Source organism: Carassius carassius, chromosome 14 (assembly GCF_963082965.1).
Source record: "Carassius carassius chromosome 14, fCarCar2.1, whole genome shotgun sequence".
In the NCBI taxonomy this organism is placed as follows: domain Eukaryota; kingdom Metazoa; phylum Chordata; class Actinopteri; order Cypriniformes; family Cyprinidae; genus Carassius; species Carassius carassius.
This window is the reverse complement of record NC_081768.1, coordinates 32409433-32420686: the sequence shown is the minus strand read 5'-3', so window position 1 is coordinate 32420686 and position 11254 is coordinate 32409433. Positions and strand designations below refer to the sequence as shown.

The following is an 11254-nucleotide window of genomic DNA, read 5'->3' as shown; positions in this document are numbered from 1 at the left end:
CAACGACAATAGATTTGGAACATAAAAACATGGTTTAATATTTTCTGAGGAAATGAAGCAGGAAAATCACTGTATATTCAATGTGTTCATTCACATGGACCCTTCTCATGCAGACGATTTCTTCAGTATATTTGTTTGGAAAAAAGTACACAGGTTTACCATGATTTTACCTCTGAATTAATCACACACGCAGAATTAAAACGGACTTGTGTGTTTGCAAGTCATTAATTCTCTAATACACATCTGTGTGAGGAGAAACAGATGTTGTAATTTCACCATTAAACACACACACACACACACACAGACAGAGACGTGGCTCCTCTGGAGATCAGCTGCTTCCGGTCACATGTCTGGTGTTCGGTGGGAATGTTTGCCGTCACAGAGACAGACTTCTGTCCTCATTATCGGCTCTTGTTCTTCTTTGAGTTTCCCTGCAAGAGTCCAGCAGAACAGAGTTCCCTCAATTAATCATTCAAACATCACATTTAGCAAAGTTTCATTATTACAGACGAGTCTTTTAATCAAAACCAAACTATTAGGACTGGGTATTGACAGTTTTCATGATAGCATTCAGTCTGATTCTGATTTGATTCAATATTGATTTTGGATTTGTGTCAGGTACAGTTACAGCAGTTATATTTCTACTCCAATTTTATTTTTTTTATTTTTTTTTATGGTAGCGGTCATAAAAACTTGACAGATTTGTTAAAATATAAAAAAAAAAAACTTACTGAAGAACAGTAAGACTGATATCAGAATCAGAATCAGAAAGAGCTTTATTGCCAAGTATGCTTGCGCATACAAGGAATTTGTTTTAGTGACATAAGCTTCCAGTAAACAGAGACAACAACACACAGACGAAAAATAAATAAAAAAATAAAAAAAATTACAGGAGAATTACAAATTGGCAAATAAATAAGTGTATAAACAATTGTGCTATAAATGATAATGGAATAGGATTGAGTGAGATGCAGGAATGTTCTAGGATGGAGGGGTAACAAATAAATATAAGGATATTGCACATTTTTGCATAAGTTTAAGTGGGAAACATTTAACTGTTCATGAGGTAGATTGCCTGGGGGAAGAAACTATTCTTGTGCCTTGCTGTTCTTGTATTTGCGGCTCTGAGGCGCCGGCCAGATGGCAAAAGTTCAAAGATGGGGTGACTTGGATGTGAGGGATCCAGAGTGATTTTCTGAGTCCTTTTCCTCACTCTGGATGTGTACAGTTCTTGGAGGGTGGGCAGAGGAGCACAAATAATCCTTTCAGCAGTCCGAACAGTTCTCTGTAGTCTTCTGATATCTGATTTTGTTGCTGAACCAAACCAGACAGTAATTGAGGTACACAGGACTGACTCAATGACGGCTGAGTAGAACTGTTTCAGCAGCTCCTGTGGCAGGTTAAACTTCCTCAGCTGGCGAAGGAAGTACAACCTTTGTTGGGCTTTTTTCACAATGGAGTCAATGTGATTGTCCCACTTCAGGTCCTGAGAGATGGTGGTTCCCAGGAATCTGAATGACTCCACTGCAGCCACAGTGCTGTTCATGATGGTGAGTGGGGAAAGTGCAGGGGGGTTTCTCCTAAAGTCCACAGTCATCTCCACTGTTTTGAGCGTGTTCAGCTCCAGGTTGTTAAGACTGCACCAGACAGCCAGCTGCTCAACCTCCTGTCTGTAAGCAGACTCGTCACCGTCCTGGATGAGGCCGATGACTGTAGTGTCATCTGCAAACTTCAGGAGCTTGACAGAGGGGTCTTTAGAGGTGCAGTCGTTGGTGTACAGGGAGAAGAGCAGAGGGGAGAGAACACATCCCTGAGGGGCACCACTGTTGGTGGAGCAGCTGTTTGACATGAATTTCCCCAGTCTCACTAACTGTTGCCTATCTGTCAGAAAGCTGGTGATCCACTGACAGATAGAGCTAGGAACAGAGAGCTGGGTCAGTTTGGTCTGGAGGGTTGTTGGGATGATGGTGTTGAAAGCCGAACTAAAGTCCACAAACAGGATCCTCACATAAGTCCCTGTTTTGTCCAGATGTTGCAGGATGAAGTGCAATGCCATGTTGATTGCATCATCCACGGACCTGTTTGCTCGGTACGCAAACTGCAGGGGGTCCAGTAAGGGTCCAGTGATGTCCTTCAGATGAGCCAGAACCAGTTTTTCAAACGACTTCATGACGACAGACGTTAGAGCCACAGGTCTGTAGTCGTTAAGTCCTGTTATCTTGGGTTTCTTTGGAATGAGGATTATGGTTGAGCGTTTGAAGCAGGAAGGCACTTCACACAACTCCAGAGATCTGTTGAAGATCTGTGAAAAGATGGGGGCCAGCTGGTCAGCACAGATTTTCAGACAGGCTGGTGTAACGCCATCTGGGCCTGGTGCTTTTCTTCTTTTGTTTTTCTTGAAGACCTGGCGCACATCATCTTCACAGATTTGAAGAGCAGGAGGTATGGAGAGGGGGATTGCAGGAGGGGTTAATGGTTGTGTAGGGAGATGGTCAGAGTGGGTGTTGGGGGTTTCAAATCTACAATAAAACTCATTCAGGTCGTTAGCAAGTCGTTGATTAGCCTCAGTGCAAGGGGATGGTGTCTTGTAGTTTGTGATGGCTCTCAGTCCTCTCCAAACTGAAGTAGAGTCGTTGGAAGTAAACTGGTCTTCCAACTTTTTAGCATAGGTCTTTTTAGCCGCTCTAATCTCTTTGTTCAGTGTGTTCCTGGCCTGATTGTACAAGACCCTGTCCCCATTTCTGTAGGCATCCTCTTTGGCCTGACGAAGGTGTCCGAGTTTTACTGTAAACCATGGTTTATCATTGTTGAATGTTAAATAAGTCCTGGTAGGAATGCATATATCCTCACAGAAACTAATATAGGATGTTACAGTCTCTGTGAGTTCGTCCAGATCGGTGGTAGCAGCTTCAAAAATGCTCCAGTCTGTGATGTCAAAACAAGATTGTAAATCCTGCTCTGTTTCGCTGGTCCATCTCTTCACAGTCTTTACTACAGGTTTAGCAGATTTAAGTTTCTGCTTGTAGGTCGGTATAAGATGAACCAGACAGTGATCAGAACGTCCCAAAGCTGCTCGTGGAACAGAGTGATATGCATCCTTTATTGTGGTGTAACAGTGATCCAGTATATTACTGTCTCTGGTGGGACAGGTAACATGCTGTCTGTATTTTGGCAGTTCACGGGAGAGATTGGCTTTATTAAAGTCCCCAAGAATGATTAAAACAGAGTCCGGGTGTTGTTGTTCTGTGTCTGTGATCTGATCAGCGAGTTTCTGTAAAGCCAGACTTACTTGCGCTTGAGGAGGGATGTAAACACTAACCAGAATGAACGACTGAAACTCCCGCGGCGAATAGAACGGCTTGCAGTTGATAAACTGCGTTTCTAGATCAGGACAGCACATCTTCTTTAATACAGTTACATCTGTACACCACCGTTCATTGATGTAAAAGCATGTCCCGCCGCCGCGCGATTTCCCCGTTGATTCTGTGTCGCGGTCCGCTCTAAACAGCTGAAAGCCCGGCAGATGGAGCGCGCTGTCCGGTATGGCGTCATTCAGCCAGGTTTCCGTGAAACACAGAGCAGCAGAGTGAGAGAAATCCTTATTTGTCCGAGAGAGCAGAAGGAGTTCGTCCGTTTTGTTGGGTAGAGAGCGGAGATTTGCGAGATGGATGCTAGGCAACGGCTTTCGAAATCCGCGCTTCCTGAATCTGACGAGCGCTCCCGCTCGCTTTCCCCGTCTGCGCGTCCTGAAGCGCTTGATCAGCGCCGCTGCTCCTCCGATAACAATGTTCAGTAAAACGTCTGTATAATAGAAATCCGGAAAAATATCATGTGGTGTGTTCTGCCGAATGTTCAGCAGTTCATCCCTGGTGAAACTGATCGTGTTTGTTAAACAAAAAACAGGAAAAACGAACACAAACAGTACAAACACTGGAGAGCCAAGCACTGAAGCAGCCATGTGCGGCGCCATCTTCAAAGTAAAAAGTAATGAATATGTTAAATGGTGCATTCTGCAGATGGACGGATCATGGACGGTAAAGTCTTGGAGGAGGACCTCGTTCCCTCAGACACTGAAGATGGGTCATGGACGGGTCTCCAGTGTGCAAACCTCTGTGCTCGCCTAATAGACTAAATCATGTTTCTTTGGGATCAAATTATTCTTTCACTCACTGAAATGCAAAATTAATTTCCAACCTTTATATAATGTGTTTTTTTTTTTGGTTGGTATTCAGTCTCTAAATGTTAAAATAAACCTCCCATAAAAATTACAGACCCTTTATTTCTTTGTAAGTGGGCAAACGTACAAAATCAGCAGGTGGTCAATTCAATATTTCCCCCACTATACCTCATTTTTGTATATTTCGCTTCTGAAATCTAAAATGTGAGAAGGACCTGAATGAAGAGCACTTCATCAGTCAGAGATGAGCCGGTCACATCAAATCAAATGTGTGCGGTGACACCCAGTGAACAGAAACGCTCCTGAACAGTGCTCAGGGAGAATCCATCTCTGTGCAGTGGGCATGAAGTTCAGTGGAGGCTGTAACACATTACAATCACATTTACCACCGCTGATGTGAAATCGGTCTATCCAGATAATTATCAGCCCAAGAGACGAGTGGAATCACTCTTCCTCTGATGGTGGAAAGAACACTAACAATCCCACTGATATGATTGTTGTGTCTCTGACCTCAGGAACAAAAGATTAGTTCTTAGAGTAACTTCAGATCTGAAACCCGAAGAGGATGAGAGGAGTCAGAAGAGAGGATGGCATCCTCCTCGTCCTCTTGAAGTGGACCACACATTCCAGGCCCAGATTATGACATCCTCCTCCTCCCCGTCACACACACAAGGGCATCACGAAGATCATCATAATATCAGCCCAGAGTCTGAGAGAAGCCCAGCTCCTGGTCTCCTGCTGTTTCAGCTTAGAAATATAAATAACTAGTTCCCTGTATACAAACTAATATGTATTTGATTGGAAGATTAGTGTGCTTATTCCCGTGAATGAAAAACGGGTGGATGTTAGAAAGATAATGCTATTTGAGTATTGTAAAAAAAAAAAAAAAAAAAAAATTAATATATATATATATATATATATATACACACACACACACAATATATCTTGTTTCATATGAAGAGTAACAAAGCTTACTGTCATTTATTGGATGGGAGACACGCTACAATGTTCTGTTCATTAACTGAAAACAGGCTAGACTAATCCATTCTTGGGAATCAATATTGTTTAACAAAAAAAAAAAAAAAAGAAATCTATATTTTTCTACCCAGCCCTAGTTTCTATACTGAAAAGCAGCAGCAGGATAATGTCTGTCAGTGAAGAATTAAGGGATCATTCAGCCAAACCTGGTCACTCCATCATCACAGACTCGTCCTCATGTTGTTCCCATGAGCTCCACACCACAGAGCACAGCTAATGCACCCTACTCACTTAAACTCTTTTTAACCATAGTATGGATGTTAATGGCTACCAGCAACGGTTTGGTTACCCACATTCTTTAGAATATCTTCTTTTGTGTTGAACCGATGAAAGAATGAACAAGAAAGATGACAGAATGCTGATTTTGGCCAAAAACTAACCCTTTAACCATATCAGTGTGACAACTATAACCATTTAATACCTCAAATTAATAAATAATAACAAATTATACAACTGCTGAAAGTATACCCAATTTTACCTCCATACAAACAGTATATTCACACAAAGTGATGTATACTACAGTTAATCTCAACTGCATGATTTCTTATTTCATCTCAAAATGTACACTATAATATTACCCAGCTATATATTACAAATTCAGTCAAATATGGATGCATCTTTAAACAGAGGCTAAACAAACGACCGCTTCTGTCGTGACGGGTTTGAGATCTAGCTTGTTTCCAGTCTGATAATGTGGAGTATGTAGAAAATGAATCATTTTGGCAGCTGGTTTCAGCAAATTCTCCAGTGAGGAGGAGACTGAGGTCTGAAACACAGTATTTATAGTTCAACTACATCTTACGTGTCCAAAGATCACAGAAAATGACAGAAACTGACAGAATCACCGAGCAGCTGATCAGCTCAGATGTTCAGCTAGAAGAGTTTATTGGCTATAAGAAGTATATGGTAATTCCTGACGAGTTTTAAACGGAAGTGGACTCTGATCTGGCTGTGGGCTGACCTTGGAGGCGAGCTTGAGTGTGTCGATCTCGTCGCGCTGCTTGCTGAGCGTGTCGTTCATGCTGCACAGGTGGTCACTCATCATGCTCAGCTGATCTTCATAGCTCCTCTTGGTGGTGCTGAGCTCGTCCTGAAGCAGAGCAGAGCGTGTCAGACGAACACAACAGCACACAAGAGTCAGGAGAGCTGATGCTAGGCATACCTGTAAGCGTGTGATGTTCTGATGAGCCAGCTTCAGCTCCTCCGTCAGCGTCTCGCGGGACTTCTCTGCCATCGCCAGGCGTTTGGCCACAGCTCGACACTGGAACACAAGACACGATCATCTCAAATAAAGCTCTGGACATCATTAGACAACAGTCAGTCAAAGCCTAGCTAATAACAGCATGTTCTCTGTATGACTGAATTGCATGGTTTTTCTGATACACAAACTCTTTTCAGGCATGAACACACAAACGTCATGTCCAGAGCTACTTCAGCAGCTACACACAACACTACCATCATATACACACTGAAACAGAGTACAACTGAAAGACCTGCAACAGCGTGCCGATCAGGGGTCAGCGTGTCGATCAGAGGTCAGCGTGTCGATCAGAGGTCAGCGTGCCGATCAGAGGTCAGCGTGTCGATCAGAGGTCAGCGTGCGGATCAGGGGTCAGCGTGTCGATCAGAGGTCAGCGTTTCGATCAGAGGTCAGCGTGTCGATCAGAGGTCAGCGTGTCGATCAGAGGTCAGCGTGTCGATCAGAGGTCAGCGTGCCGATCAGAGGTCAGCGTGCCGATCAGGGGTCAGTGTGTCGATCAGGGGTCAGCGTGTCGATCAGAGGTCAGCGTGTCGATCAGAGGTCAGCGTGCCGATCAGAGGTCAGCGTGTCGATCAGAGGTCAGCGTGTCGATCAGAGGTCAGCGTGCGGATCAGAGGTCAGCGTGTCGATCAGAGGTCAGCGTTTCGATCAGAGGTCAGCGTGTCGATCAGAGGTCAGCGTGCCGATCAGGGGTCAGCGTGCGGATCAGGGGTCAGCGTGTCGATCAGGGGTCAGCGTGTCGATCAGAGGTCAGAGTGTCGATCAGAGGTCAGCGTGTCGATCAGGGGTCAGCGTGTCGATCAGAGGTCAGCGTGTCGATCAGGGGTCAGCGTGCCGATCAGGGGTCAGCGTGTCGATCAGAGGTCAGCGTGTCGATCAGAGGTCAGCGTGGCATCAGAGGTCAGCGTGTCGATCAGGGGTCAGCGTGTCGATCAGGGGTCAGCGTGTCAATCAGGGGTCAGAGGTCAGCGTGGCATCAGAGGTCAGCGTGCGGATCAGGTGTCAGCGTGTTGATCAGAGGTCAGCGTGTCGATCAGGGGTCAGCGTGTCGATCAGGGGTCAGCGTGTCGAAGCGTGTCAATCAGAGGTCAGCGTGTCGATAAGGGGTCAGCATTTCAATCAGAGGTCAGAGTGTCGATCAGAGGTCAGCGTTTCGATCAGGGGTCAGCGTTTCGATCAGAGGTCAGCGTGTCGATCAGGGGTCAGCGTGTCGATCAGAGGTCAGCGTGTCGATCAGAGGTCAGGGTTTTCGATCAGAGGTCAGAGTTTCGATCAGAGGTCAGAGTGTCGATCAGAGGTCAGCGTGACGATCAGGGGTCAGCGTGTCGATCAGGGGTCAGCGTGTCAATCAGGGGTCAGAGGTCAGCGTGGCATCAGAGGTCAGCGTGCGGATCAGGGGTCAGCGTGTCGATCAGGGGTCAGCGTGTCGATCAGAGGTCAGCGTGTCGATCAGGGGTCAGCGTGTCAATCAGGGGTCAGAGGTCAGCGTGGCATCAGAGGTCAGCGTGCGGATCAGGGGTCAGCGTGTCGATCAGGGGTCAGCGTGTCAATCAGGGGTCAGAGGTCAGCGTGGCATCAGAGGTCAGCGTGCGGATCAGGGGTCAGCGTGTCGATCAGAGGTCAGCGTGTCGATCAGGGGTCAGCATGTCAATCAGGGGTCAGAGGTCAGCGTGGCATCAGAGGTCAGCGTGCGGATCAGGGGTCAGCGTGTCGATCAGGGGTCAGCGTGTCGATCAGGGGTCAGCGTGTCAATCAGGGGTCAGCGTGTCAATCAGGGGTCAGCGTGTCAATCAGGGGTCAGCGTGTCGAAGCGTGTCAATCAGAGGTCAGCGTGTCGATAAGGGGTCAGCATTTCAATCAGAGGTCAGAGTGTCGATCAGAGGTCAGCGTTTCGATCAGGGGTCAGCGTTTCGATCAGAGGTCAGCGTGTCGATCAGGGGTCAGCGTGTCGATCAGAGGTCAGAGTGTCGATCAGGGGTCAGCGTGTCGATCAGAGGTCAGGGTTTTCGATCAGAGGTCAGAGTTTCGATCAGAGGTCAGCGTTTCGATCAGAGGTCAGAGTGTCGATCAGAGGTCAGCGTGACGATCAGGGGTCAGCGTGTCGATCAGGGGTCAGCGTTTCGATCAGAGGTCAGCGTGTCGATCAGAGGTCAGCGTTGCGATCAGAGGTCAGCGTGTCGATCAGAGGTCAGCGTGTCGATCAGAGTTCAGCGTGTCGATCAGAGGTCAGCGTGTCGATCAGAGGTCAGCGTTTCGATCAGAGGTCAGCGTGTCGATCAGAGGTCAGCGTGTCGATCAGAGGTCAGCGTTTCGATCAGAGGTCAGCGTTTCAATCAGGGGTCAGCGTGTCGATCAGGGGTCAGCGTGTCGATCAGAGGTCAAAGTTTCGATCAGAGGTCAGCGTGTCGATCAGAGGTCAGCGTTTCGATCAGAGGTCAGCGTGTCGATCAGGGCTCAGCGTGTCGATCAGAGGTCAGCGTTTCGATCAGGGGTCAGCGTGTCGATCAGGGGTCAGCGTGTCGATCAGAGGTCAAAGTTTCGATCAGAGGTCAGCGTGTCGATCAGAGGTCAGCGTGTCGATCAGAGGTCAGCGTGTCGATCAGGGCTCAGCGTGTCGATCAGAGGTCAGCGTTTCGATCAGAGTTCAGCGTGTCGATCAGAGGTCAGGGTTTTCGATCAGAGGTCAGAGTTTCGATCAGAGGTCAGCGTTTCGATCAGAGGTCAGCGTTTCGATCAGAGGTCAGCGTGTCGATCAGGGGTCAGCGTGTCGATCAGGGGTCAGCGTGTCGATCAGAGGTCAGCGTGTCGATCAGAGGTCAGCGTGTCGATCAGAGGTCAGCGTTTCGATCAGAGTTCAGCGTGTCGATCAGGGCTCAGCGTGTCGATCAGAGGTCAGCGTTTCGATCAGGGGTCAGCGTGTCGATCAGGGGTCAGCGTGTCGATCAGAGGTCAAAGTTTCGATCAGAGGTCAGCGTGTCGATCAGAGGTCAGCGTGTCGATCAGAGGTCAGCGTTTCGATCAGAGGTCAGCGTGTCGATCAGAGGTCAGCGTTTCGATCAGGGGTCAGCGTGTCGATCAGGGGTCAGCGTGTCGATCAGAGGTCAAAGTTTCGATCAGAGGTCAGCGTGTCGATCAGAGGTCAGCAAGTATGTTGGAAGTGTGTTGTGATGACTGACCTCAGCGTGGAAGTGGACGGCTTTACTGTCACACAGCTGCAGCTGAGTGGTGAGCTCTGACACACGGATCATGTAATGATGCTTGATCAGATCAGACTCCAGATCTGCAGCCTACGGCACACACACACACACACACACACACAACCTCATGATTCATATTCATACAGCAGGAATGAGTGAGCAGATACGGTTAATGAAGGGAATGAACATGAATACATACGCTCTCGCTGCAGGGAGTGACGGTCAGCATCCCGATCTGACAATACAGAAACATCATTACACATTACAGACAGAAACAGTTCAATAATGCATTTATTTCAGGGTTTTTCCTGGCTCAAAATGAGGTGGTACCATCCTGATCATGTACACCAGTGGTTCTCAACCCACCGTGCTGAACACAACTTATAAAAATAATTTTCAGTTTTACAATTAATTTGAGTTTTTACATTAATTTAAAAATGTACTAAAGAAATATAAGCCATAGCCTAAAGTCTTTATGTGAAATTATTTAGTTTTTCATATATTATTTTCAGACATGAGCAGACTTACTCACATAACGTTACGCATTTAACGAACACATACAAGCGCGCACTTTGGCAGAATTCAATTCAAATAGTCATCTACAGCCATTAGTTCGGTAAAATGGAGCATCGGAATGGACAAATTTGTTTTTGGGGAGAAAAAAGAAATGTGGAAAATGTCAGCGAATTGACACATACAAACAAGAACAGTCGCAGTATCAGTAGTGAAGGAGAGGGCTGGATTTTCGGTTTGCCCCACAACTCACTTGAAGTTCAGGGCAAATGAAAACACTCATACTAAACCGCAATCATCCTTAACTGAAGAAATGTGACAAAAAATCTCTTGAGAGAACCTCATATTATTAAATTAAAAAGTGATTTCCATATGTGGATCAACATAGGCTACATTTGTGAACGCACATTTTCTGCAATGTCACACGTCAAGTCATGCTCCCGAGTGCGTCTTACAGAATGCATCTTACATTCGTAACTTCATTGTGCTGTCACTCCTTTCAAGCCGAATTTCACAAAATTGGTCTGCTCCCGACAACATCAGGTGTTTTATTTATGAGGAGTAGAATTATTCATTTATTTCAATGAATGTAATCGATTAGATATCATAATATTTAGGCTATAATATTACTTGGACCATAGTGCAGCCCGGTAGAATAAAGGTTGGGAACCACTGATGTACACAATATACCCAACCCTTTAACTGTCTGAAACAAACTCTTTATATGCAACATATTTTAAGTGCTATAATAATTATATGATTGAAAATAAATTACAATTATAAAGTTACATTTTAACAAAACAAACCTGTTGACATGAAATTAAATAAAAGATACCAGCTAACTGCCCTTTTGTAGTAAAGGTGAAGATAACATTTGGTTGTTAAACATTTCATGAAATTGAAAAGGTTTATCCACTCCTTATAGTCTCTTGCGCGACAACGCTTTGATCCAGTATACATTTATCCACTTAAAGGGTCTTTCTAGAAAACCAAATATTTTCTCACAACCTTACATGAATTCTTCTTATACATCATGAAATGCTATTGCAGCATTAGAGCTAACATCAC

General features: G+C 45.8%; 1 protein-coding gene across 2 annotated transcripts in view; it reads right to left on the bottom strand.

The window, feature by feature from the left end:
• Positions 1-13: 13 nt before the first annotated feature.
• Positions 14-11254, bottom strand: part of ppp1r21 (protein phosphatase 1, regulatory subunit 21) — a 55964-nt gene continuing 44723 nt past the window's right edge. For both annotated transcript variants that reach the window (XM_059566891.1, XM_059566890.1), the window contains exons 18-22: positions 9873-9908; positions 9653-9763; positions 6378-6476; positions 6177-6305; positions 14-431 (exon numbers count right to left, since the gene is read on the bottom strand). In XM_059566891.1, the coding sequence (XP_059422874.1) occupies positions 402-431; positions 6177-6305; positions 6378-6476; positions 9653-9763; positions 9873-9908 (405 nt within the window). In that variant the 3' untranslated portion in view covers positions 14-401. The remainder of the gene's footprint in view (positions 432-6176; positions 6306-6377; positions 6477-9652; positions 9764-9872; positions 9909-11254) is intronic.